The sequence below is a fragment of the Nyctibius grandis genome, chromosome 7, assembly GCF_013368605.1.
Source record: "Nyctibius grandis isolate bNycGra1 chromosome 7, bNycGra1.pri, whole genome shotgun sequence".
NCBI lineage: Eukaryota > Metazoa > Chordata > Aves > Nyctibiiformes > Nyctibiidae > Nyctibius > Nyctibius grandis.
The window spans coordinates 52013096-52040944 of NC_090664.1; the positions used below are offsets into that span (position 1 = coordinate 52013096).

The following is a 27849-nucleotide window of genomic DNA, read 5'->3' on the forward strand; positions in this document are numbered from 1 at the left end:
CACGGCCAGGTTTGTATTATTTCTGTTAAGCAATCTGAGTGTAACGCACCACTCCTGCAAACAGCAAACACTGCTCAGGCATTTATTTAACTTTCTGCATGATAAAGTCCTAACTTCACACCAGTCTTTTGTCTTTCCCCAGAGGTGCACACAAAGTGCCCAGCTACTGCCCTATGCGCTGGGGTTTTTTTCCTGGCTTGCGTGTATCTGCAGTGCAGACACCACTTAGCATGTACTGCTTTCAGATACTAATTTAATTTTACTCAAACTATTAGTATTCTACCCTTTTGGGTAAAAAAAATCATGCAACTAATTGTTGCAACTAAATGTCATAAAAGGTTATTTCTCCACTGCCCAGCACCACATATATGTCAAAACTAAAACTCAGAATATTGAAGTTTATAAAATTACAGTTTCATAAAGTTGTAAACGAGACTAATTACAACAAATTAGGCAAGTCACAAAGAGTGGAACTGAAGTTCATAACTAACTTGTGGATGCCTTATGTGACTTCACATGGATGCTAACAAAATACAACGTAACATAGCACAGTCCGTCATTCCTTATAAGAACAAATTATATAAATTGTGAGTTTAGGAAGAATTTAAGCATTTCTGCAAATGTTTCAACACAGAACAAACATTATTCAGGAGGTAGTTGTCTTCAGTGAAACTATTTATGCATTTAGTTACTTATCTGCCTAATTTAGCATCCCCAGGACCATGGCCTTAGTATGGAATAACTTAGTGAATTTCAGTATAGTGCATCACCCACCACTCGTCAAAATAGGAAGATTCAAATGTAAACAAGTGATGCTCTTATTAAATGCAAACATGTGCAAAATTAACATTCCTAATAGACAAAGCATCTCCACATAGGAAGGTATTATTAATAATACTACCAGAGTCAGGCAAGCGCAATTCCTCATGTGGACAAACTCACTCCAATACAAGTACCCTTTTTTAAATTTCATTTAAATGAATTAAAGAAGTTAGAGTTAATCTGAAAAAAAGCCAGAAGATGCCAGAATGAATGAGTGTGTGTGAGGGTTATACTATAACCACTAGTTTTCAATTCACACTTTGGCATGCATGAAAAGAACATTTTCTTATGAAGATAAAAGCCTCCACGTGTAATAACTCGATATATAGACAAGCCCTAGGGGCTTGCATCTTGAGCACTTAACATTTTTGGCCCGGTCTTAATGGATAAAAAAGGTGTGTTTCTCAGTCACATTAGCCCAGTCAAAGTAGCTCAATATGATGAAAAGGCCTTAGGCTTTGGCGAGACGAAGGTGTAAAGGTGTGAGGTGAGCACATATATCACAGCGTGGGCAAGGCTGCCTTTAATACATACCAAACTCATCAAGTTAAAGCAGGCAGGGGATGGGGAGCCTAGACTGTATTAGCCCATGTTCATACAAACTCGATTAGTTTGTGTGGGGAACAGCTATCATAGAATATAAATGAGGGTATTTCATGGTGGTGAGCGGGTGAGAAAAGAATTAGAATGAATTAGAAGAATTAGAATTAGGTTTTTCCTCATAGACCGTGAACTACACTGCCTCCGAATAAAGCAGTTAGGTGGATTTTAGGGGGACTGGACCTCCACACTCTCTATCCATAGCTCTGGAGCACCTGATAACTGGAATTCTCCAGCTGTCTGGGAATGCTGCTCGGACAAGAAGTGAGGCTTATCCCCCACCATCTGCAGCAACAAGCACCTCACCAAACTGCTGGGAAAGTCACCACCGCTCAAGGGTATGTCGTACCCACTATCCAGGCTGTGCCGTTGCCTAAAGTGAGACAGATCTACAAGATGACAAGTAAGCAAAACTGATGAAAAGAAGAAACAAACATTTCAAGTTTAAAACTAGACTTCTAGAAAACGTTCATTAGCATATGACAATTAACATATGTTAACACTTTTTTTAATCCAGCCAAGTTTAGTACAAATAAACTAGGAGTCACGTATTTGTATGATGTAATCCTGACTCTGTCACTTGATTTCGGCTTTGTCTAGAACTCTTTTAAATTATCTTGGGGTTGTTTTTTTTTAATACTGAAAAAACAGTTTTTCAGTGATTTCTGAACTACTTGGGTGAATATGAACACAGGTGTAAAAAACTACCATGGGCAGCTGAGTGGTTACTGCCCTCAACTGCTCACTGCACCTTTTTCCTGCAGGTTGCTACTCTCGCAGCAAGGATTGCCAAAAGGGATGGGCACTGGCACGGGCATCTCCCCGGTTTTCAGAGCAGCATATTGAAGTAAGCAGATGTCCACTACAGTAAATTATCAATTTAGCACAGGTTAAAGACAAAGTGGTTCAATATCCTGAACATTTAAAAAGTTAGCACGTTGCTGACAGATCTTAAATTAAGCCTTTCTGATAACCGTATCCTGGGCTGCATCAGGAGCAGCGTGGGCAGCAGGTCGAGGGAGGGGATTCTGCCCCTCTACTCCGCTCTCGTGAGACCCCACCTGCAGTGCGGCGTCCAGCTCTGGGGGCCCCAAGATAAGAAGGACATGGAGCTGTTGGAGCGAGTCCAGAGGAGGGCCACGAAGATGATCAGAGGGCTGGAGCACCTGTGCTATGAGGACAGGCTGGGAGAGCTGGGACTGTTCAGACTGGAGAAGAACAGGCTGCAGGGAGACCTTATTGCAGTGTTCCAGTACTTAAAGGGGGCTTACAAGAAAGATGGGGACAAACTTTTTAGCAGGGCCTGTTGCGACAGGACAAGGGGTAATGGGTTTAAACTAAAAGAGGGTAGATTTACACTAGCTATAAGGAAGACATGTTTTATTATGAGGGTGGTAAAACACTGGAACAGGTTGCCCAGAGAGGTGGTAGATGCTCCATCCCTGGAAACATTTAAGGTCAGGTTAGATGGGGCTCTGAGCAACCTGATCTAGTTGAAGATGTTCCTGCTCATTGCAGGGGGGGTTGGACTAGATGACCTTTAAAGGTCCCTTCCAACCCAAACCATTCTATGATTCTACGAACTTGGCGATCTTTTCTGCAATGGAAACACACGTGTGAAGAGAACAAAAATTGAACTTTTTGTTTTATGTAAAGTAGTGAATGATCACTAAACTGGCAGAGTTCTGAACTAATGTAATGGAAGAGAAAGTATCTGGATCCCATTCTTGATAGAATCTGGAATAATATTCTCATTATTTCTGTTACATATCTCGCTTCAGTTGTATAAAGGTACAACGGTATTTATATACCAGTTGTCATTTTCCTTTAATTATTTCTACAACAGGATCCTTTTCCTTAACTAGCTGATTTAAGACAGCGTCCCATCTTCAACTTGTTCTATTATTGTGCATGAAAATATCGCTCTTTGTCATTAAGCACATTGGGACAACTTAAGATGTTTTGCAGTTCCAACCCTTAGCATGCCTTGTTTAATCAGTACTGTAAGGGTCTCACCAATATTTCAGCAACAATTCCAAAAACACTGAAATGTTTATTTTGAGGAAGGTTAGAATGTAACATTCTAGTTGAATGTTTCAAAGCTGCCTGCCCTTGAAAGTTAAGAAAAAAAAAAATCACGTGTGTCAGTTCACCTGAGTCAGTTTACAATGAACGGGAAGATCTCTTAACATTCAGTAGGGCAGAGAACCTGTTCATTTAATATTACATCTTTGCTGTAAAAATGTGTGTTTTTGAGACAGAGATAATTTATAATAGGTGACTATCATTGGCCAGGTATAAATATAAAAATGTTCCTGACAGAGCTGTCCTGAATCAATACACAGGATTTATGTTTGGTGACAGTTTCTCCTAGCTTGTCCCCCTGCCTTCACTCAGTGATACAGAATGCCAGCAAATACAGTTTCCTACAATTCCATCTCCGCTTTAGGTTCCTGCTCACATGTCTCTCTCAGTCCTACAAAGCTCTTCACACCCTTGATTGCCGAGGCAATGGCTGTAGCAGTTCACAGAACAGACCTGCCTAGCTTTGTTTGACACGTAACGAGATAAAGCACAATAGTATAACTAATAGGTGTAAGTCCCTTAACACGCTCTTGTCCTAGACCACACTACACCAAAGCTAACTTCATCCTGCCTCCGCTCAGATTTTATATTGCGATAGCTACATATAAAAATAGTTAATATAAAAAACAATGGAGAAAAAAGTTAAAAACACACATCTGCTTTTACATAAGAGACAAAGCCCAAAGCTCAACCACTAACAGGTGATTTAAAGGTATTAAACAACGTTTACATGGGAAGACTGGACGAACCATGTGCGGACAAGCGAATCTAGCGATTTCCCTGAACGTATTTCTGCTGTGGGATGTGACAGTTATTCCCCACACACCTAGCAGTTGATCTGAGCCCCAGCCTGCTCACGTGTCTCAGCTCAAATCAATTTGCACATGCAGAGTAGCTCTGACACATCCTAGGCTCACCCAAGCCTCTGCGCAGGCGCAGGAGATCCGCACATGCACAGTCAGTGTTTCAGGAGATGGCCATTTTTTTTAGCAGACCAGATGGCAACCTGGCAACTCTAGCAAATGCCACACCAGTGATCCCGCTGTGCAGAGGCTGTGACCTTTTACTTCCCTCTCCCTCCCCTTCCCTGCTATTTTTCTCTCTACTCCACCCAAGTCTGGGCCTGTATAGCATTAAATGTTTTCAGTTAAATTACGCTAACTTGCCCGAGTTAACAAAATTCAAAGGCACTTTCTTCTGTGTTAGACAACATGTAAACAGATGAAGTTCCCGTATCTGAAGTCATGTGAGCACTATACCTATGTTGTCATTTGCAGACTTCAGAATACAAACATTTAGCTCAGGATTTATTTTTTAATTTGGCAGAAATGAGTACATCGTCAGTAATAGGGCCAAGAAAGTCACACCAACAATCCAGCTGTTGTTCTTGCATGGCTGAGTGAAAGGGATGGCTTTATGTAATTATATATTTATGTTTGTAAATATGCAAGTATATGTACAGGTGGAGATAGACATATTACCTCTATCTCCACATACAGATATGAAAATGTCACAAAGGTCTAATTTAATTACCCACAAAGCTAGGAAATGAACTGATGAAGGCTTTTTGTTAGGAAACGGCTCCTGGGAAAACAGGCCAGCAAAAGCCTATTTGCCACAGCATGCCATTTTAATTTGGTGTTTCTGAAGCTGACCAGTGAGAATTTTGGGAAGGAAGAACAGGGTAAAGCTCTGGATTGCTCTCTATTTTTCTGTCAAAAAAAATCGTGGCTAACATTAGCTCCTCCTTCCCTCCCTTCCTCGTTGTACCTGTGTGCTGCCCTAGGCCATTTTTATCAACGGGGATCCAAACAGAGAGCAGAAACCTAAGTAACAAGGGAGAAACACCTAGCACGGGGCTCTCAAGATGTATTCGTACGTATTCGGAGTCTTGGAGTTATCGCTGCTCCCCACGATTCCTGTAAGTCTGGCGCAGCTCTCAGACGCCCGCCCCACACGAGTCACCTCCGCACGCTGCAGGGCAGCACCGTTCATTGCTTTTCCATCCATACGACCCATTTCATGATTCAGCATCTGTGCACTCAACTACTCCCTTCGCACACGCTGCTCCAGCTCCAGGCAGCGCGAGGGAGGGAGGAAGGGACGCCCGGGCCCGGGGCGAGGGGCCCCGGGGCGCCGCCCGCGGCGGGCAGGGCCGGGGGGGTGGGGGGGCCGCCTCAGGGGCTGCCCTCAGGGCGGCGCCCGGTGCGGAGGCGCGGGGGCAGGGGGCCCCCGGCCGGGCGGGCAGCGTGCGGCCTGCTCCCCGCCGGCGGGCCCGGTCCGCTGCCGCTCCCGGTGCGCTGCAGGGCAGGGCAGGGCAGGGCAGGGCAGGGCCCCGGGAGGAAAGTCCGGGGGCGCGGCCCGTTTCCTCGCTCCGTGGCCGGACTTTTCCCTGGCTGCGAAGCCGTAGCGCTCCCCCTCCCCTTCGGAGCCGGAGTCCCTGCTGGCCTCCGGGACACGTTAAATCCCGTGTAATGAGGCTTAACCCCGCCCCGAGCCGCGGCGCAGCCGGCCGGGCAGGCAGCCAGCTAGGCCCCTGCCCGGGGAGGGGGGGAGGCCCCGCCGCCCCGAGCGGCCGCAGCTGTTCCAGCCGGAGCTGCTGGAAAGCGGCCACGCTCCCCCAGACTTTGTCTCCCTCGCACACAGCGCTGAACTCTGCTCCCTCCCTCCTTTCCCCTCCCCCGGGGCGGCCGCGGCTCCCCGCCGCTCGCTGCCTTCCCCCTGCCCCGGCCCCGAGCTGCAGACGCACGGTGGGGGGAAGCGGGGGGGGTCCCCGCCTCCGGGCTGCAGCCAGCCGTGCTCCCCGGCTCCCCGGGGCTCGGGAGGAGCGAGCGCTGTCCCCGGAGCCGCCGTTCCGGGGAGCTCAGCCCATGTCGGGGGCCGGGGCGGGGGCACCCTGCTGCCAAGCGCCCACTTTCATCCGGATGGGGCTTTTTCTTTTCCCTTCCCCCTCTTTTCCACAGGGCCGTGGGGAAAATAAATAAAAAACAAGGGCGGGGAGAGGGTGGGGGAGCGAGCGGGGTGCCGGCCCCCGCGGGGCGCAGTGCGGGGTGTGTGCGCGGAGCTCCCCGCGGTGCCCCGCCCCGTCCCGTCCCGTCCCGTCCCGTCTCGTCCCCGCTCCGCGCTTTCCCCGCAGCCCGCCGCGGCAGCCAGCCCGTGAGGTCAGTGTCGGCGGCGGATGGGTGTCTGCGCCGTGGGACGGGCGGTGGGCGGGCGGGCCGGGCAGGCGCAGTGTGGGGCCGCGGCAGGGGGAGGAGGGCGGCGGGCGGGTCCTGTGTCTATGTGTCGCACTGGCGGGGGAGGGAGGGGGGTACACAGCAGGGCAGCGGCGACAGCGCCGGGATCCCTTCTCCACCCCGCGGGGAGGGGGCAGGGAGCCTCCTCCGCCCCCTTCCTCCTCCCCCTTTTTCACCCTTCCTCCTCCTTCTTTCCCCAAAGTTAAACTTCCTGCTCCCGGCCCGGCTGGGAAGGGGACGCGGAGCCCGGCCGGACTCAGCCCTCGACACACACAACAGCTGGAGCTGTCAAAACTTCCTCCGCTCGGCCTCGGCCCCTGCCGCCTCCGCCACCGCCGCCGCCACCGCCTGCTCCTCCTCCGCCCCCGGGGGCTCTGCGCGGGGGGAGGGCGCAGGGCCAGTGTACAATGAAGCGGCGGCCGCCGCAGCCGGGCAGCGCAGGAGCCGGAGCCGCCGCCAGCTCCCGGGGCCTCTGAGAGGGGGGGTGCGCCCAGCGGCGGGATCCGCCGCCTCTCGCTCGCTCTCTTCACCTCGCCCGCCACCTCCCGCAGCCCCGACAGACCCCGCCGAGCCGGGGAGGGGGTGTTATTGTGTGTGAGACCCTTCCTGCCTCTGCGCTCTTTCTCTTCGCCCCCCTCCCCCCCCCCCCCCCCGCTCCCCTCCTCCTGCTCTCCCCATGCTGCTCCCCCTGCTACCTGTGCTGGTCGGCGGCGGCTGAGGCCAGCAATGCGAGGCGGAGGTGGAGGAGGCGGAGGTGAGGAGGAGAGGAGCCGCGGGAGCAGGAGGAGCATCGGGATCCCCATCACCATCCTCATCTTCATCCTCATCATCATCATCCATGTGTCTCTCTCGTCCTGCTGACTAGGATGTCAACGGAGGACAAGAGTCTGGTGGTGGCGGTGGTGGAGCCTCCTCAGCAGCAGCAGCAGCCCCCCGAGCCTGGAGCTCCCCCCCCAGCAGCAGCAGCAGCAGCCACAGACAAAAGACCTAGGGGCCGGCCTCGCAAAGATGGCGCTTCCCCTTTCCAGAGAGCCAGAAAGAAGTAAGTTCAGCGTTTGTGTGTGCGAGGCAGAGAGGGGCAGGGGGCCGGCGGTCAGGCGCAGGCAGAGCTGTCAGCAGAGACTCGCTGCTCGTCGCCCCCTCCCTCCTGCCTAATGCCATTTTGAGAAGGGCCCTTATTTCTTCTCCTCTTCTCCCCTTTGCACTTTCCCCTCCTCCTCCTCGTTTTTCACCTTTGTCTTCCTCCGCCTGCTCTCCCTTTCCCACTTTTCCTTCACCGTCCCTATTCCTTTCTTCTCCTCCTTCTTCGGAGTTTCTCTTTAGCTCTTCCCCCTTCACCCTCTTCCTCCTTTTTTCCTTGCCTCTGCACCTTCCCCCTGCTCCTTTTTGGGTCTCTTCTTCTCCAGGACGCTCGGCTGCCTTCAGCGTCGTCTGGCAACTCTCTGTACTTGACGGTAGTTCCTCGTCGCTTTCCCTTTTTATCCCCCCTCCTCTTTTTTTGGGAAAGAAAAGACGGTTCTCGGGGGGTGGCGAGGAGAACCACCCCCCCCCCCTCCCCCGCACCCCCACCACAGGCGGGTGCGGAGGCGCACACGCAAAGTTGAGGCAGGAGTTCTGCGCCGCCAGCCCCGCCGTGTGCGCTCCGAGGTGGGGAGCGGCTGCGGCGGCGCTGGGGGAGCTGTCAGGCGGCGGCCCCGCACGGAGGGACGCGCCGGCGGGACAGTGGCGAAGCACAACAAACGCGGGGGTGTCGGGGGGTGCCGCTGCCTCGGCGCTGGCAGGTTTCCCTTCACCGCGGCCTCTCCCCGCCGGGGGCGCGGGCGTTCGTGAGCCCCAACGGCCGCGCCGCTGCCGCCCCCCCCGCCCCCGAGGGGGCCGCTCCTGAGGGGGCCGCTCTTCTCCCCTCAGCCCCGGGCGGGAGCGCGCAAGTTCCCGCAGCGCGGGTGCGGGGAGCCCGGGGTGCCAACGATGGCTCCCCCCGCCGAGAGAGCCGGGCGGACCGGCGGGTATGGCCGCTGCGCCGCTGGTCGGCGTGAGGTGCCGGGGCGGGCTGGGCTCGGGGCGGCCTGGTGGCCGCGGCAGGGCCGCCGCCGTGCTGGCTGCGCTCCCCGCGGGCTATTTTTGAGTAGGCTGGATCGTGCCGTGACATACCTGATGGCAGCAGTAATAGGGCAACGCGGGGCGAGCACGTTTGGAGGAGAAACGTAATGGTTGTTAGCAAAATAGCCTCTGCGCCGCGGGGTCTCTCGGAGCCTCGGGGTTTCAGACTTTGTTTCCCTTTGTTTTGAGGGGACGCTTTCAGTTTGACACCCCTCGAGTATATTTAACCAGGCGGGTTCCTGGTGCTTCGCTAAACGCCCACCCCGGACCTCGCCATCAGTTTCTGAATCAGAATCATTTAGGTTGGAAAAGACCTTTAGGATCATCGAGTCCAACCGTAGTGTCACAGTGGAAGTCCAAAACACTGGCAAGGGATTCTGCTGGGCTGGACCGAAACGCACTCAAAGACTGTGCTTTCCTCTATTATAATTTATTTTTATAAATATGCGTTACATAAATACCCCAGGACAGAACTATCACTAGTTTGGGATAATATGGATTTTATTTTTGTTGTCGTTGATGAAAGTTTCCCTTCAGGGATTTTAACGTTCACCCTCTGGTTGGTGGAGATGCATTGTTTGCTGCTCCCTCTTCTAGTTATCTTAAGTATTCACTTGATACAAATTTTCATATAGCGATAGTTGAAAGTGTTGGCAAACATATACACACAGTAGAGTTCTTAGGTTCATCTGCTTTACCCTTAGTTTTACATACTTTGGTTTTATTTCTACATACAGAATCCAAACCATATATAGGAAACCTTTGATTATTTTATTTTAGAAGAATTTTAAGAAGAAAAATGCAAATACAACTGAAATGTACCCACTGCACAAAAAGCAAGACAGTGTCATTTGTGAAAATTGGCACATCTTCTAGCCCAACCTGAGGCTGTGTACATGCTTGTGGTGAAAAGTGGGTGATAAAGAGGTAATTCCTTTTTTTTTCAGTTAGGTTTTTGGTGTCGTTGGAATATTGTCAGCTAGTTTTAGGAGGAAATTAACTTTTCCTTTAAAAATATGTACTTATGCTGACATGACTATAAGTGTTTGTGTAAGAGCCAGAAATGAAATTAGCTGAGATAAAAATTGAAATTGATCAATACTCTTTTTCTTCAGACTGTGATTGTTCCTGTCTGGTATGGTGCTAAGCACGGCTGGTATCCTTTCCTGTCTTTATGGAAAACCTGTCTTGTTGGTAAAGGCCTTATGACATAAGTCGTAAATGCTTTTCAACCTAAGATTTCATTAAAAATAGTGATTTTTTACTAACTTTCACAGAGTAGATATAGACTGGTCTTTTTTTAGTTGCATGCGTTTTGGGGAGAAAATAGTTTTATTTCTTAAGTTTTGCTGTTTACAAAATACTGATTACAATTAGCTAAGCAAATGCAGAAATAAAATAAGTAAACATATTTTCTGTTTTTTTTTTCCTATGACTGCTTGGTCCTGTCTTCCTTTTCACTTCTGTGCTTTCCAGTTGGATTAATGTGCCTCATGTAAACCAGATAAAAGAGCATATGTCAGACCATTTTCTGTACTGTAATCACATGTCTAAATCACTATTAGCCAGTCAAATTGTTCAACCGCTTTATCCCATTATAGGAAATGTTCCACTGAATGTTCAGTCTAAGTGCAGTCTAAGTAATGATAGAACGAAGAGCCCTGCATTAAACCAGCAAAGCCAAAATAGAATAATTCCTCAGCTATGGATGCCTCCATTAAAGAACAATACCATATTGGAGAATGCTGTAGGTTGGTATTTTACCTTCTTGAAGGCCATGTTTTTAAGCAAATTTGATGAGTTTAAGCAGACAGATGGAAAACTGCCTTGAATCTGCTTCAGTGAGATGCCAAGGATTCTCAGCTCTTCCCATAAGTAGGCTTATGTTACGGTTCTTCAGTAGGACAGTTCTGCACGAGTCTCTGTCATCCTGCGTTTTACCTGGTTATCAGTAAAAGTGCCAGTGGTACTGTGGGCACAGGTATGTGTAGGGAACAGTTGAGCTTTCCTATAGGTGATGAACCGGGAATCAGTGACATCAGTACCTGGAGAGTTACTGATAGTAGAGCGTGATGCTAGAACAGCTTTTTACCATTGTTTGAAGAATATAGCTTCATGAATAGCATTTTCAGGAGACTTACTCTTAGGTGAACAGTTCATTTTTAGTATTTATATTGTAAATGTGCCTAGACGCCAGGGCACCATTATACCACATACGGTACAAATGTATAAGCAAAGATTGCTTCTGCACAAACAATTTCTTAATTTAAATGTAAAGATAAGGCAACATGTAAATGTAAGAAACGTATCGGGAAAGCACAAGGGAGCTGTGAGAATGCTTATGAGCAAAAGACCATGCAGAAGTTCAAGTACCCTGGCTATCTCAGCATCGGTGAGTGATTCATAGGCATCAGACTTGGAGGATGTATTTAAAGGAGGGTAGCATTGTCACCCTGAGGATTTTCGCAGATAGCTTGTTTCCTGCCTAAACTGCTAGACAAACACTCGTATGTTCTTCCTTACATTTTGACAACTGGGTATCTCTGTAGAGCGGCGGTTCAAATTTAAGAGGTAGAGTTAGAATAGGCCATGCAGAGCCTTGAAGTTGAGAGCATGTAGGTTGTTCATGATATGGTTCATCAGGAAGAAGGAAGAACACGAAGAACTATAATCAAAGCAATGAACAAGGGAAATATTTTTGTAGGATCAGCGTTCAAACGATTTTAAAAGGTGGTGAGATTGTGCTTATGAAAGCCAAAAAAAAGATAATAAAGTGGCATTACTGAAGATACAAAGTGATGTAGGAGAAAGAAACTTTCAGGTGCCTGGTTAAAAAAAGAAGTCTTGCTAGTATTGTATAGGAAAAATGGAAATAAGTAGGGGCCGTCTCATCGTATGGCCTGAAATCTCGGAAATTTAACTCCTGTACTTGGATTATTCCTTAGCTTCCAGGCTATGGACCTGAAGGCTAGCAAAGTGATCAAAAAGAAGTTGCAGGGGAAGAGTATTGGTTACATTTTTACTATATTGTCATTGTATGAACGGCTGGTTACTCATGAAAATGTATCAGAATAGTATTCTACAGGTGCAGTAAACATTTTTGTAATCTGTTTTAAGTCCTAGAGCTTTCTTAATCTATACAGGTTATAAGCAGCACAAACAGATGTAGCTTCTTAGCAGAAAGTTAGTATCAGAAGTCTCATTGATTGTGGTGATGGTAACAGTTACTTTGTAAGTCAGTGTCTAAGCTCGTTTTAAATTTTATTTTCAGCATCCATCGGGTTTTGATGTACGTTTCAAATTGTTTTTTGCAAATGTGTGTAGTTTAAACCAGCATAGGATAATGATTTCGAAAAGCATGAAATGTGTGTTTATTTTTTAGTTACATATGTTTTAATTGTCATCCTAGTTTTTCATTACTGTGGCCAATGTAAGCTGCAGTAGGTTTTCCAAGGCCATAGATTTCACACATGCGGATAGTTTTGAGGACACGTAAGCGTAGTATTTTTGCCAGGAAATGATTATTTAAGAATTTTCATCATCACTTTAGCTGCATTTGCATTAGGGTAGGCCAATATTTAAAGATACCTCCAGTCTTTTCAAAAGAACCTTAATGTGTTGGATGGATTCTCTTTATAGCTCAGCTGTGTTTCTTTAGTTCATCACACACCTTCTATGTGATACTTGTATCTTTATGTGCCTGACCTTTTCTCACTTCAAAATGTAACATTAGCAAATGTAAAATTTATATTGTGTTATACAATAAAAACTTTCCTAAATACATGTTCACAGTTAGGGAAAGTCATTACTACCTGGCAAGATGGAAGTCTTTCAGTGGATGGGTGTTGTACAACTATTGTACGGGTAAGGGTTAAGGTTTTAAAGCAAACAGTGGCCTGTACTGCCTGTACAAGCCACGCATCAAAATGTTTGGCCAAAAGCCAGAAGGTACATACTAGATGATACAGGGTGAAGAGATGAAGCATGGGAGTAGGCTTCACAATCAGGACATGACATTGGCTCTTTGAAGGCCTTTCTAGTCCGCTGTAGAACTGGACAGAGCTACATGCAGCAGGGTCCCATGGGAACTTTGTGCCATTTGCCTCGGCAGCCCATGCTGCCTTTCTTTCTCCATCATATTCATATTACGAAGCAATTCCTCAGCTGTCTGACGTAGTTCTTGCATAGGAGCCTGGCTTAAACTGTTCACAGTACCAATTTGCTGAGGAGGTAAATGATCTCTGTATTAATCTTTTAATCTTCAGTTCTTGATAAGACTTATGTGATGGATGACCATGAAAGTTGTTAGACATAGTAGGTTTTATAGAATTGTTTTGCCACGTTATCGAAGTTGTTCAAATGTTGATTAACGTGAAGTGGTATCTTCACTTGTGTCTTAAGGGGGAGTGAGATCAGGCTTAATGTTGGAAACAGATACCTTCCTGTAACCTTAGCCTACAGTTTTCACTGTTTGAAATAGACTGCACCTGCAGATGAAGAATTCTTCAAGATTTTTTTTGACATTGCAGTTGTTAGTTTGTTAACGTTTGTATTTGATGACCATTGAACTTCTGTAGCACTCTTCGTGAGAGGACCTCCAAGAGCTATCAGACTGTATCATGACAGATCAAGTAGGATGACAGTCTGTGAAATCTCAACATATTAGGTATATTGGTCATGACGTGTCTTTGCAGAAGTAGGAATAAGAACCCAGTCTCTTGGTTTCTACTCTCTGAGCCATCTAAACATCAGACATCTTTTCATCCTGTATTCAATGACACAGGAGACTTTCCCCAGCTTAAAACAATAAAACACTTCGATTTTCTTGGCTTTGCTTGTGGGTAGTCTTTTTTTTTTTCCCTTGTTAGCTTGTTCAACTCCTACTTCTTGTCATTGTTCTTTCATAAGATAAGTAATTGGAAATGGACATTTCTATTCTTTGTCGTCGTTTGAGTTGAGAGATCGTTTTCCAGGGCAGTTGGCTTGCTGCGAATAAGTAAGCTCTGCCTTTCTCAGGCCTGAGTCGTTTTTTTCCCTCCTCGGCCCAGCTGTCCCACAATGTTGGAGGCGTAGCAGGGTCATGTATAACTAGGGAAAATAGAACTGCCTTATACCACCACTAATGATCACTCCCTTCTGTTATTACACGCTGATGCTGTGGATTTAACTTTTTAAGAAATGCTGTCATAGATACACTAAAATGTTATGAAATGGTAAACAATTAAGCGACTAACAATTTCAAAGAATATTGAAAGCTTTTCTCCTTTCTATGTTTCCTATATTTAATTATCAGTTCATACAATCTGCATGATTCATATAGTTTGGATAAATACAGATAAGCAAGATTTGACTGTAGCAAATACTGTTTGCTAGTAACTTGCATTGAATTCTGCATTTTTTGTTTTCCTTTTTACTGTTTTTTAATAGAAGGATGGCACTAACCATTCCCATTCATGCCACTCGTGAGTTTATCAGATGGGTTAGTCAACATAAATTTGGGCACTTGCTTCAACAACTACAGTCAATAGGTTCTTCTAGTAGCATTATTTTCGAAAGAAAATAAGATGAAGTAGGAAAAAGCCCTTAAAATCCAGAGTATTTATTACTTAGAGAAACACAGGCAGTGAGTAGATGGGGTGCATCAGGTGGTTATTTTCCCCAAACACCATAAATCTTAAGCTGGTTCTGGCAGCGACAAGAAGGCAGCAGCGCTGCCCTCCCTCCGCTACCAGCTGTTTGTTCTCTCCCTTGTGCTGACCCAGGCATTTGTGTAGCCATGTGGGGAACTGCATTGGGAAATTGATCTGCGTTAAAACTAACCTGGCAGAGAAACGTGTTTGTGATAGCACGAGGGAGGAGGCCAGAGCAAGCGGCCAGGCTGCGGCGAGGCAGAGCTACGTCTTTTGGTAGCACTGCCAGCTTCAAGTAGGATCTGCGAAGCTCTAGCCTTGGTTGTCTGCGGTTTGAGAGTGTTGGGTTTTTGGGCTGACTCCTTCGAGTTCTTCAGTATAGGAGTTCTTACAGGAGATTGAGAGGGTTTTACAGCCTAGAGTCATCTTATGGATATGCTGGTTGGTTGTTTTTTTAAAAAAAATGCTGTTGAGGGGGTTCTTCACAGCATATAGATGGACAGGTTGTTCTCATCTAACTCATTCTTGCCACAGATGTTGGCATTGATTAAGTAAGGAACTTTGGTTCTCACTTTGATCCTTAGAATAATTCTTAAATTGAATATTCAAAGTACCCTAAAATAATAGTATAAGTAAAATGTTTTATGTGAACTATAGTTTCTGGTATTCTGAAAGCTCCTTCCTACAAGTATATCAATGTATTGGCATTATAATAAAATAACACTAGATCTTGCTTCTTTCAAAATACTCTTCCCTTTCACATTTTTGTTAAATGACACATGCACCAATCCTATTTATTGCCAGCCATTCCACTATAAATATATAATTACTAATTTTCACCGCTCTATTTATCAACATTCTAATTGTTATTCTTGAAGAAACTGCTAGAAACCCTGTCAAACTGGGATATTCTCCCCCAAACTGAGGGCTTTTTTCCTCTTCTGCTGTGTCATTACTGTCAATAAATTCTTGCCAAAAATAGTTTTAATTAGTCTATCAATCAGAAAAAAAATCAGCTTTGGGAACATTTACCCATTTTTTATTTTGCCTATTATATTTTTGTATTCATTGGAGCATGTGCAGTTGAATCACTTGTATGGCACAGTAAGATAAAAGGAATTTTTGGTCACAAAGATGTGGTCCAAATGTGCAGTCTCTGCTGCTAAACCAGCATCTTATGTGACTGAGAGTACTGTCTGGAAGCCTTAGCTAATCCAGAGTGACTTGGGGAACATCCCAGTGTTCATGGAACCCGGGCTATTCCGATAATGGTGTCTACCCTCCTGTCTTTGGCGGTGAATTCTCAACAAACATGATAGCATGGCTTCATATTGTTATTAAGAAAGAGGGGAACTCTGCTATATTAAAATTTGGGAGATTTTATTAGTAAGCCATTTCATAAAGACAGAATGTGAATTATTTAGTTTTTTTTCTGGAGTGCGGAGTTCAGAAGCACAATGAAATTCTTTTAAATAAAATGAATATTTAGTTTTGCTGTATCGCCACAGATGAATGGAACTGTGTGGCCAAAAAAGACTTCAGGTCTTGCTCATGCTTCTGTGTTGTGTATCTGTACCATTTCGGACAAATGTTTCTCCAACTTGTTGTTAAAGTACTTGGTGAATGCAGTTCCACTGCATCTCTAGGCAATTGGCTTGAGTAACTTATTTTCTAAAGTATAAAATAAATATTCTTTACTGCTGATTAAGCCAGTTTTGTCTTGTACTACTCACAGTTAAGACTCCACAGCTGATATGGAGAACAATTTTTATAATAAACTTTCATTTATTAGGACATTGTCTCCTTTGTTCTGCACTGAACAAGCTTAATCTTTATAGCAACATAACATTGACTTACGTGATTTACCCTTGAGAAGTTTGCTAGTCTTTATTAAGTTACACTTGGTTGGAATGAACCACTTTTCAATTTACTGGACTGATTTTTATTAAGCTCTTGTCCTCTGAAATGTTTGTAACCCCTGCCTCAGCCTTGTGTCTATGCAACTCTTCTGTGTGTGTGAATTTCCTCATGCAGGTCCTGGAGGAAGGAACTTTCTTGCCATGTTCTCCCACCTTGACTGAAAATAATTTGCACATAAATACCCTTTGAGTGCTCTAGTTCATCGTTGCTGACGTGTCTTGGGGCAGTTTCACCAGGACTGTATTATGGAACGTGATCGCTCGCAGCTTAGAGATGACTTCTGTTTGTTTCTGAAGTATAGTGTGAATTTCTTCCAGTCCTGCTGACTTGAATTTCCCTGACTATTTAGCCTAATTAAAAAATCAGTTGTTAGTATTAGCTACAATAAATCCATTTTAGGAAGGCTGAAATATAGAGAACGGCATTTGATTCTGTTTTGTTATCCATTTGTTCTTCTTTAACATTATTATGTACTGACTTCTGTGTTTTTATTCTTACTTCTAAAATATCTCTGAAACTTTGTTTGCCTTTTATATTGCACAGTGGTTATAATGCATGCTGTGCTTTTATCTCTTCTGATTTTTATCCCTGACGGTTAATGCTGTTCCTTGATATTCATTAAAATGCCCTTGTTTCCATTCCTAATATGATTCTTTCTAGTTTCAGACCCTTATTACTGTCTGCTTTTGATGCAGCCTGTATTGTTCATACTACATTTCCTATCTCTCCCCTGCATTGGAATACTTTGCCATTGTGCATATTCCACTACAATAACTGTCAGTCCTCCTTTAAATCACGTTCTCGAGAGATTCTAGCAACAAGTTCAAAGAGTTTGTTGAAATTTGCTTTTCTTATTTCAGTTAATTGAAGATAAAAATTCGTTCTCCTTTTTCTACTGCTCTCATTTTTTCCCCTTCCTTGGCACAGCGAGTGCTTCTCGTTACCACTTCCAGCCAAATCACTGTACACATTGAGATGTTTAAAATGGAGCCTGCCCTAATAGAGTGAAGTGTGAAGTAACTGCTCTTCTGGCATCCTCAACTTTGTGAAACAGTTGTCCTCAACATTTTCACAAACATGTTGGGCTGTTTGTTTTGTTACTTTGGTTTTCCATTAGATGTCTGGATGATGAAGGCCTCCTCTTACCCTCCAGATACGTGCTCTGAAAGCTCTGTTAGTTGCTTCAAAAGGCTTACCATCTTCCTCTCATTTGGTCAGTGGAAGTTTTTCTCTCCCAGCCTTTCCAGTTCCTTATTCCCTAGTTCCCATTCTCTGTTGCTTATGTTTTTGTTTCTACTCCAACTTTTCTCCTTCTCCTCTGTATTTCCCCCCGCTGCTTGTAATAAAAGCAAGGGAGTATAGTATTTTTTTTTCTTACTACAGCCCACTGAACTGCACAAGACTAGAACTTCACTTAGAAATGGGCCAGATGCTTTTCATTGTGACGAAACCTTGGAAAAGGGAATTTTGAAATAAAATTCAAAATTTTACCGTTTATACATTGGGCTAATTCATGCCTGTGCATGTGTTTTGTATTGATTAGTGGCATGGCTGTGGCTAGCAGTAGTGTTCTGGCACCTGATGCGCTTAACTTCTTCACAGTGGCTGTGTCTGTGCTTGTAAAAAACCCAACAGGGAACGTTTGGAGTCTGGATGCCGTCGTCCCTGCTGTCAGATTATTGCGGCGGTTGCTCGTACAAGTTTGATCTGGGCCTGTCAGCCAAACAGTTCTCAGGGCTGGCCCAAGGGTTTGTGTGGGACACACACCGTTCCCAACATAGTTTACATGTGGATGCTTTGTTTGGGAGTTTGCGAATTAGATAGCGTGGATGTAGGGTGTCCTGTGCTAGTTGGTCTCAAGGCCAACATCGCCAACTATGTTTAATTTACCAGTATGATTATAACCAGTGGTTTGTGGTTTTGTTTTTTTTTTTCTTTTTTTTTTTATAGGAGGAATTCAAAGAAACTGATAGAATTCTCGTCAGTTTTAGTTTCAGCCTCCTGGGCAAACACTGTGCCACAGTTAATGTTCTCTAATCCATAGGGATGTAAGTTTAGGAAGAACAGCTCGCAGCAGAATTGCTCTAGAGGGAGCACAGGAGATGAGATGTACAAGCCATAAGGCTCTGGGAAACACTGGCTTTCAGTGCTACTCCAGTCTTCTGACACACAATTTTTCCTGGTTCTTGTTTTGCATAATTAACCTTGCATCAGGCATCCTGGTAGAGATTTATACAAAGGAAAGTGCAAAACAGATTCAGCAGGAATTCTAATTTATTTTTCTTCCTGTGTCTTCTAGAAACCCTTTAGGAGAGAAATGGGCCCAGAAATGCCAGGGTAGCTCAGGAAATAAATGATCTGCAAGCATGATTATTTAAAGAAATTATTTCCCTAAGGTCTTTCATGTAGCAGTAAGGGTGGGCTCATGGCTGGCTATTCTGTTGCCACTTCTTGTAATGCAATGGGAGAGTATTCTTTGTCCTATCGTGTGCTCTGTACAGCTTGGAGATAAAATCATTTCTGTTTTGAATGTGTTTGTTGCTAAAGAATAAGTACAAAAACTTGGTAAATGGACTCATATTTTGTGTGCTCTACATGTGGTCTTCTCAGATAAGGATACACTGGTAACACAGCAGAGAAGGTACTGTTGATTGTGTACCTACTTTTATGGACAAGCAGAAAATCTTGATCTCAAGGCTCATTAACTAGACAGAGTCAGTGGGGGGTTTAGATTACTGATAACTTAATGTAAATATATATTGTTTTAATAATATTTTCAGTTTACTTTTTTCATTTTACTTGCTTTAGACTGTCTTGATAGGCAAAAAGAAACTGCTTTAAAATTGTTAGTTTGACCATGGTAAAGGCTTTTTTAGACCAATGAGAGTTTCTTCTCTACACTTAGTTAACATGCTCACGCTGCGAAAAAGTGAAGTCAGAACTGTCTTGGACATGTCTAAACTTGTTGAGTTGAAGTTTGGGCTCTCGGTTGTCCTGTGTTTTCTAAGGTGCACTGTTTTCCTTGTTTGTCTAGAATTTGGGGAAGTATTGTGATAGACATTTGTTAACTGGCTTTTTCCTAAAGGCTATAAAGGTTGTTAGATTAAGTTCATGAGGGGGAACGGTTTTAAACTGAAAGAGGGGAGATTTAGATTAGATATTAGGAAGAAATTCTTTCCTGTGAGGGTGGTGAGACACTGGAACAGGTTGTCCAAAGAAGCTGTGGGTGCCCCCTCCCTGGCAGTGTTCAAGGCCAGGTTGGATGGGTCTTGGAGCAACCTGGTCTAGTGGAAAGGTGTCCCTGCCTGTGGCAGGGGGGTTGGAACTGGATGATCTTTAAGGTTCTTTCCAACCCAAACCATTCTATGATTCTATGAAGTTGTTGAGTTTTCTGTGTGTTTTTTTTTTCTTTTTTTTTTTTTGTCCCCTAGTATGTAGCCCTCAGTATGAACCTGGGGAATAGACAGCTGCATGGATGTGACCATGTCATGTGGTGTGGGAGCATATTCCATAACAGCTATTAGTAATGGGCCTTGGGGACAGGGCAGAGACTGAATTCTAGCTCCCGTAGTCATGCCACCTCAGTTTCTTTTTCAGCAGTATTGTGATGGTCTAGTTTCTAGCTGAATTGTTTTCTTTGAAAGCTTTAAAAGAATAATGATATTTATTTTACTACTCTAAAGGAGCTTACTAATGAATAGGGGGAAGTGTACTCAAATTCTGCTGAAGTCGTTATGCTTAGTCAGAAGAGAGAACCAGGTACCTCTGCAATGAAATTCAGGAGTAAGGTCTGAGCAGGGAGTTCCTTAGAGCCATCTAATGGGAAACACTAGACGAAGGGGTTTAGGTGTGATTTGTGCCATCTGAATATCACCTTTTTGCCCTGATCTCTGTTTTCTGTACTTGGTTTGTTCGGGGCATAAGTTATTTCAAATAGGATCTCACCATCGGATTTCAGCACAGTGTGTAATTACACAGCTACGTAAACAATGAAGTGAACTTCAAAAATATTTGCAAACCATTTGGGGAACTGCCTCTGTTTGACCTGCTTTGTGCAGGAGGTTGGGCTAGCTGATCTTCAAGGTCTTTTCCAACCTGAGTTATTCTATGATCCTGTTCTTTGAGCATCCCTTCTGATGGTCATGTCAATTATTTATATTGTACCCCTTGCTTTTACACAGTGAATTATGTGTAATAACCTTTATTTTGTAGAAGGTGTTTTCCTGTATTATTTCTTGAAAGAAAATAGTTTACTAAATCTCTCTGTTTCACTGTGTATGTTCCTTATTCCCTCTGTCACCCTATACTTGCTTTATCTATTAATCTGTGTGATTCCACATATACTAAATAAATTATTACTTCCTTACTAGGGGTTGATTTTTTTTCAGAAATGGTGTTACCTGGTGTTCCAGATTTTCTTCTTAAAGAGTATGTTTAAAAGTTTATGTGCTAGAAAAGGGCAGGGCTGTTTTGATTACTTTAAAGCAAATATGTCAGAATTTGTATTCTCATTGGATTTCCGTCATGCACTGTTGAAAACAGTTTTGTCCTGCCTGTGCTAGCAGCTAACAACGCATGTCATTAGCAATGACTCATTTTCTGATGGCCCATGAGCGTTTAGGTATTGCCTGTTTTCTACCTCTTTTTCCATCCTCTTTTCAACCTGTGGTCTGTTCCTCTATGCTGGTTTTTAGTCCTTTCTGAGTTTATTTGCTCACCTCTTTATTTCTGGTAAGTAGTACTGCGTTGTCATTTCAGTTACGCAACAGAGTTTACCCATACTAGCAATTAGTAGTAGTGTAAAATGGACACAAGTCATGTGCTCTTCTCTCTTGTGCAGTGTTTCTGTAAGAAAACACTGCATGCCATGTGCTAAAATAGTGCTGTTGGGAAAGTGAAGAAGTGAGTGAGGAAATCTGAGATTTCTAGAGGTAATGCGAGATTTGAAGACCTATATTTTTTATTTCAAATATTTTTTTCAGAAATGCTTTTTAACCTGATACAGCCTATGCTTCTCCATTGATATCACTGTTTGCATTGTGTTACTGGACAAGATCTGGTGACACTTTGTGAGCTCAAGCTACCTTGAGGCATCTGTGCTGATTCTCTGTGGGAAGATACCAGCCATAGAGGCAGCAGGGTACACTCCAGATTGTTGTTTGGCGTTTCTACCTCAAATTCACATTCAGCAGTGAATTAAGTGTAGGGGTAGGCTTTGCATTGAAATGTCCTGTTCTGCCGTCTCTGCCACAGGGACGGTAACCTTTGGCTGAAGCATGGAAGGACATGAGGGAAGAAAGATACCTTGAGCCTTTTCAGTGATATTTGCCCAAACTTGTCTGTCAAAGCCATAAGAATAGACAGAATTTGATGCTTTCAATGTAGAAAGTTATTTCAATGACCTAACTTATGTTACTGTTCAAATTTCTTTTCTAATAGCATGCTTGCTAGATACGACATCTTAGATGTAATGGCTTTAAATCACATTTGTGATAGTATGTTAACGTGGGTGTGTAGTTAGTGCACAAAATATGTTTCTTGGCTGTATGACGTGCTGCTGACCTATCTTGGGTTCTGGGTATGATCTGGTTCATGCTCACAAGAAGAGAGCGCGCAGGGAAGAGGAAAAAATATGGGTTTGGAACCTTTTTTGTGTTGTTTTGTTTTACTTTTAGAAATGGAGTCTATCTCCAGAGACTTGTCTTAGTACAGGTTAGAAACTAAGAACTTGCAAAACCCTTCAAATGCAATAAAAAAGGAAATCAGACTACTTCTGTTTAATGTATGCTTTGGCATGAAAAGTGGAATTTACTCAGAAACTGTATTCACAGAAGAGAGTGGTTCAAGTTGATAGTTAGCATGGAAGCCTAAAAGGGCGCTAGAAGGTAAATTGCCTTTACATTTCAGTAGAATTGCCAGGCTAAGGAAAAATATTTGAGTTTCCTTTTCTGCTTGTTGTCCTTTTGTAGCTGGATACTTACAGCTTGATCTCAGGTTGTTATGGTTCTATTATAATACTATTAGAAACCCATTGAACATCTTGGAAGTAGCAGGTCAGCAGAAGTTAAGGAGAAACAAATGTTTAAAGAAGACAAACACATTTTTGTGCTTCTTAATATATTAATTTTTGGACGTTTTAAAGTCAGTGTAGTCAAATCAAATGTATGACCTACCTGTTGTAGCCAAGTAATACTTCTGTTGGGAAGCCCATGTATCTTATTAGTGTGTGTATTGTACCTGAAATGCAGATTGGAATATATTGGAAGTGGTGATGTATCTATGTCTGAATTTCTCTTGCTTGCTGTGAAGTAACATTCTCCAGAAGTTAGACATTGTAACTTCGGCCTATCATAAACAGGGGAGGCATGCTTGCTAAATGTGTCTTGATGAACTCAAGAGAGTTGTATCCTTCAGTTAATCAGTTTGAGTTTGGAAGAAAACAGTCCACCATATGTATAGACATAAGTTTTTATCTTAATCATTAAATCCATCGCTTCTGTTGCTTACCAAAAAAAAAAAAAAGCCTGTCTTAGGAGAGATGACTGTTCCCACTTTTCCCATGTACATTTTCTTGGCAGAAGTGATGGCTTAAACAGTTTCTGCCTTGCCATCGTGGTGACACACGTTTGTGGAGACGTGTGAATCTGGGCAGGGAATCGATGCAGACAAAATTGCTTTGCCTTTTTTCAGTGTCCGGCCCGGCTGCGTCTTGCTGGGTTACCCGGTAGCCGGATTGGTCCCCTCGTCTGGTTCACAACATGATCCGTAGAGCTGAACGGGCACGGTTCAGAGGCTGGGAAGAAGAGGCATGGGGTGGGATCAGCTTCCATTAGAATTGCTGCCGAATGTGAAACCCTACCCCAATTTGTTCCTTTAGCTCATTGTATAATGCTACTGAAGGCAATTTATGGGCAGTTTGTGCAGCAAAGTAGTAATTACTCAATATGACTGGTGTTGGACCATGTCTGGCTGTGCTGTGCCACAATTACAGTTTTGTCCTCACTAAGATTTTTATGGCAGTTAATGTGCTTCTACAGTAAAAGAACTAAATCGCGCATCTTGTGTGTGAGAGACAATGCAGCTCCACGTTCGAAACTCTGTGGAAGAACCAGGCCAACTAATATGACTCCATAGCTGTTAGCTTGCACCTGGGTTCACATGAGCAGCAGGGAAAAGTACTGAGAGTAATTTATTATCATTATTTTAACCAGCTATTATTAAATTGCAACTTGTCTTGTTTGTGCTAACATACTTAAACTTGTCAGGTGACCCATTACCTGGTGTGTTAAAACATGCATTTTTTTACAGAGTGTAACATGTTTGAAAATATCTGCAGGTTTAAGGTACAGCAGCACAAACAACTCTGTGAATTTACGGTGCGTCAGTTATGCTGCAGGGAGTATCACCTCAGAAGGGACCGCACTGGTGGTGTAGCAGAAGCTCATATAAATGGGCAGTTATGGGATAGCCGACATATAATAAACTTGCTGCTCTAGCCTTGCTTAACCTGCTGAATATAGACACAGAAACTCCTTTTATTCAATACAATGTGGAAAATACACAGCTTCTGTCCACTGTTGTGTGTCTTCTTTGGTTTAAGAGGAGCTTATTTTAGTTAATCTTGGAATGAGTGGTTAGAAAAATGTTTAAACTATACGGAGATGTGTGTCCAAGAGAGGTTTGTCCTGGTTAAACCTAAAGGGCTATGAGTGCTAAAGGGAATAGGCGAATCGATTGATGTCTCAGGAGTGGTTTAGCAATTCACCACGTGCTGGTTGGACCAAAATAACCAAATCTTACTGCAAAATAAAACATCGACATTTACCATCTTCGCTAAGGTTTAGACTGACATATTTAACCTTCTCATTGCAGCAGATGAAGTGTGCTAATACGTGTGGTTACCAGAGATGTGCTGATAAGCGGTAGCTTGATAGCTCCTTGTAGCTCAATATATTTATGCGTCCGTACCTGTACTAACATGGCACAAGGGCTCCGATACAATAGTTACTTGTTTCAGAGTAAACACGCGGAGATTTTTTCATGTGAGTGCTTTCTTTTTAAAATTTTATCTTAATCTCTGGAGAATTGGTTTGATAAAAACTTTCCTGTAGGCCAGGCACCTAGAGCGTGTTTCAGTTGAAAATGTAATGGTAGGCAGCGTTGGTCTGCTCCCTCTACCTGGGCAGATCACGCTGCGTGAATCAGTGTGGGCTTTCGGGTTTGTGTTGCTCACTCTTACGAGGTCAAATAGTCTTTTTGAGTTCCTGAGCACATTTATTGAGAATTTTCTCTAACCAGTACCGATAAGGCAATTACTGAACTTGCTTGTCCACAGCAGAAGGTGCCCTGGGTTAAATACGTCCAGTTGCAGCTGGCTGTAACAGAAGAGAATTTGATAAAAAAAAAAATCAGATGAGAAAATAGCCATAATGCACAGTCTTATCTTTGTTTGGCAGAGAAGTCAGAGTATTGTTGTCAACAGGTCAACCTGTGTCTTGCAGATGTCTGATATTTAAACAAATTTTAAGAAAACTTATGAAAGATGGACCAAAGCAAAGCATTACACAACAGCTGTTTCGGGGGTTTTGCATGAAGGGAAGTTGAACAAAGGTAGTTGCGTTACTACTTAAATTGGCAGAACGATTGATTTGCAAGGATCTATCAATACAAGTGACATGATAGTTGTGTAATGTTTTCTTGCTTTGTTTTTCTCCCTGAGGAAGAAAAAGAAAACTGGCAGGGGCCACTGGAAGGATTAGGAAAGAGCCGTTTGTAGATGGTCATTTGTCAAGTTCGCTTTCTTAGCTCGTCCGTTCCAGATTGGTTTTGGAGAAGTGTCGAGCAGCCTGAAAAATGTTAAAAACGAAGGGGGAAAAACCCAAAAGCCAGTCCCCGAGGTCACACCTTCATCTTTCAGGCCGAACTCTGTTTCCCGGAGTAGCCCCCAGCAGCCCGGGAGGGCTCCGCCGGGGAAGCGGCCGGCATCTATGGAAACGTTTTGTAACTTTTCAGCTGCGCCGCTTTGTTAAATGGGAAAGTGCGGGCGCTGGGGGCGGGGGAGCGGCGGGGACCGGGGAGAGCTGCCGCCCGCCGTGCTGGGAGGGTGTTTCTAGGACAGGGGCTTGCGGGACCACAGAGCGGGCGCTGCCGGGGCCGGCTCCCGGGCTCGCCCGCCGCAGCTTGCCGGGACGTGCGGGCCCTCGGACCGCTCCGCTCCGCGCCCGCCCGCGGCGGCCCCCGGCCCCCCTCGGCGCCAGCGCCGCAGCGTCCCCGCGGCGCCGGGGGCGCGGGGCGGGGGCGCGGGCGGTGGGAGCCTCCGGCGGGGGCGCTGCGCCGCCGCCCGCCGCCGCTCTGCCTCGCTGGCGCGGCGGCCCCGGCTCCTGCCGCAGCACTCCGGTCCGCACATTGGCGGCGCCCGGCTGCGTCGGATCTACTTTCTCTCGCTCGGCTTTTTTTTTTTTTTTCCTCTTTTTTTTTTTTTTTTTTTTTTTTTCCCCCCCCTTCCCCCTCCCCTCCCCTTCCCCGCCGCTCCCCTCCCCCTCCGCCCTCCTCCGCCGCCGGCTCCAGCCTTGGTTCGGGGAGGATCCCGGAGCCCGAAGTTCCGAGGCGATCGGCGCTGTGGCGGATCGCTCCCCGCGGCGGTGCCGCCATGGGGGCCCTGTAGAGCCGCCCGCGCCGCGCCCGCCCGGCCGCGCCGAGGCCCCGGGGCAGTGGGCTGGGAAGCGCTCCTGCCGAGCGGCGGCTCCGCGAGAGGAACATGGCTGATCGCGGCGAGTGCTGAGCAGTCGGTGTCTCCGCACGGCGCTGGGCTCGGGGCCGTCACATGTAAATAACTTCTCTTTCCTCCGGATCGTACGGGCGGGCACCGATGCCAGCCCCTCCATTTTCCAGAGGGGATTTGTGAGAGGTTCCGCGGGGCTGGGCTATGTCGCGCAAAAGCAGTTCGCCGGGGGTGAGTACGGCTGTCGTTTAACTTCTTTGTATTGCAGGGCAAACTGTGACAGCGGGCGCGGAGCTGCGTGCGGCGAGCGGCGGGGCGATGCCCCGGGGAGGGGGGGACCTGCCGCCGGGACCGGGGCGAGAAACTTGGCGGGGGCACTCGGGCGCCGCTGACACTCGGGAGAGGGAATTCGGCACCGTTCGGGCAAAAAAGCCCTCCCCGCGGACGGCCGGGGGTGTGTGGGTTCAAGTTACACGCTCGGTAGATAATCCTCGACCATTTAAAAAAAAAAAAAAACAAAACAACAAACAACAAACCGGGAGGGTGGAGAAAACAACAAACACAAAAGCCCGGCCCGGGTCTGCCGGGGTTCTGCGACCAGCCCGGGCATCTCTGCCCCGGTGTGTGCACCTACACACACGTGTGCCTGCACGGACACACACACGGTCTCTAAAATTATGACTTTATATGGTTAGCTATAGCACAACTCTTTTTTTTTTTTCTTTTTTTTTTTTTTTTTTTAGCACTTTCATTTCCTGGTGTGAATTCTGGAATGATGGAAAATGAGATAGGATTAATTTTTCTTAAATATTTTGAAGTGCTCTGTACACACTTGTAGAAAAGAGTGCCATTTTAATTTTGCATCATTTCAAAGCATACCTGTATAGTGTTAATTTTTAGATCATCCTCTCAACTGCCTTTATCTATAGTTCTAAATTAAAGGAAAAAAGCACTTTTTAAAATACACCGTGTTCCTAGCGCGTAATGGATGCTCAGACCATCATATATGATGATTTTTGTATGAGCAGTGAGCAAATGGGTCATAAGTCGAAGTAAGTGTTATGTAACTGGCTGGCTTTAGCAAACTTGATAGGAACTGTGAAGGAGAAGAGAGGTCTGTTTTGGTTTTGTTTTTTTGATCTGGATAAAACGAGAGGCTGGCTATCCCTTTTTTCAGTGGGATTACTTTGTAGCAGGTTGATTTTAAAAAACAAAATAAAACACCGTATGCTTTAAAAATATGAGCCAGTTAATCTGTATGGTGTTTTGCATTTTTCTAAAAAACTGTTTCAGTCATGTACCTAATTATGGATAGTAAATATTAGATATTCACCAGTGAATCATTAGTTAATACTGTAACCAGATACATTACATAATTGAAGAATGTTCCTGAGTTAGTTTAGGTTTATTATTTAACTTCACTGTTTTTTAGAATAGTGTTATTTGGCATAGTTAGAGCTCTTGAAGGAACTGAAGATCAGTATGAAAATAATTTGGGGTTTCTGCATTTGAAGAAATAAAGCAGTAGTGGGTTAATGCTCCTATTGCAAAACTGAAACAAATAGGCAGACATTTAAAGCTTCTCAGTGACTGCATAAAATACTGTGTGTTGAAGTAAACACAGTTACTGAGCTGGAGCTTACGTGTAGGGTCTCTGTGCTTTTGTACATCTTGGTGATGTTAGTATGTTGTGTTTGATGTTCCTGCACAACATAATACATTGCTACAGAAAAAA

General features: G+C 44.8%; 1 protein-coding gene and 1 long non-coding RNA gene across 14 annotated transcripts in view; one reads left to right on the plus strand and one right to left on the minus strand.

Moving 5' to 3' along the window:
• The window catches only part of LOC137665489 (uncharacterized), a 56624-nt gene extending 48122 nt beyond the window's left edge, over window positions 1-8502 (minus strand). For both annotated transcript variants that reach the window (XR_011048516.1, XR_011048517.1), the window contains exon 1: window positions 7439-8502. This is a non-coding gene — a long non-coding RNA (uncharacterized lncRNA). The remainder of the gene's footprint in view (window positions 1-7438) is intronic.
• The window catches only part of KMT2C (lysine methyltransferase 2C), a 208580-nt gene continuing 187599 nt past the window's right edge, over window positions 6869-27849 (plus strand). For 9 of the 12 annotated variants that reach the window (XM_068404544.1, XM_068404545.1, XM_068404540.1 and 6 more), the window contains exon 1: window positions 6869-7785. In XM_068404544.1, the coding sequence (XP_068260645.1) occupies window positions 7610-7785 (176 nt within the window). In that variant the 5' untranslated portion in view covers window positions 6869-7609. Of the gene's footprint in view, window positions 7786-25949; window positions 26346-27849 lie in introns of those variants that run through there. The other 3 variants (XM_068404539.1, XM_068404550.1, XM_068404549.1) reach the window with 3 other exon arrangements.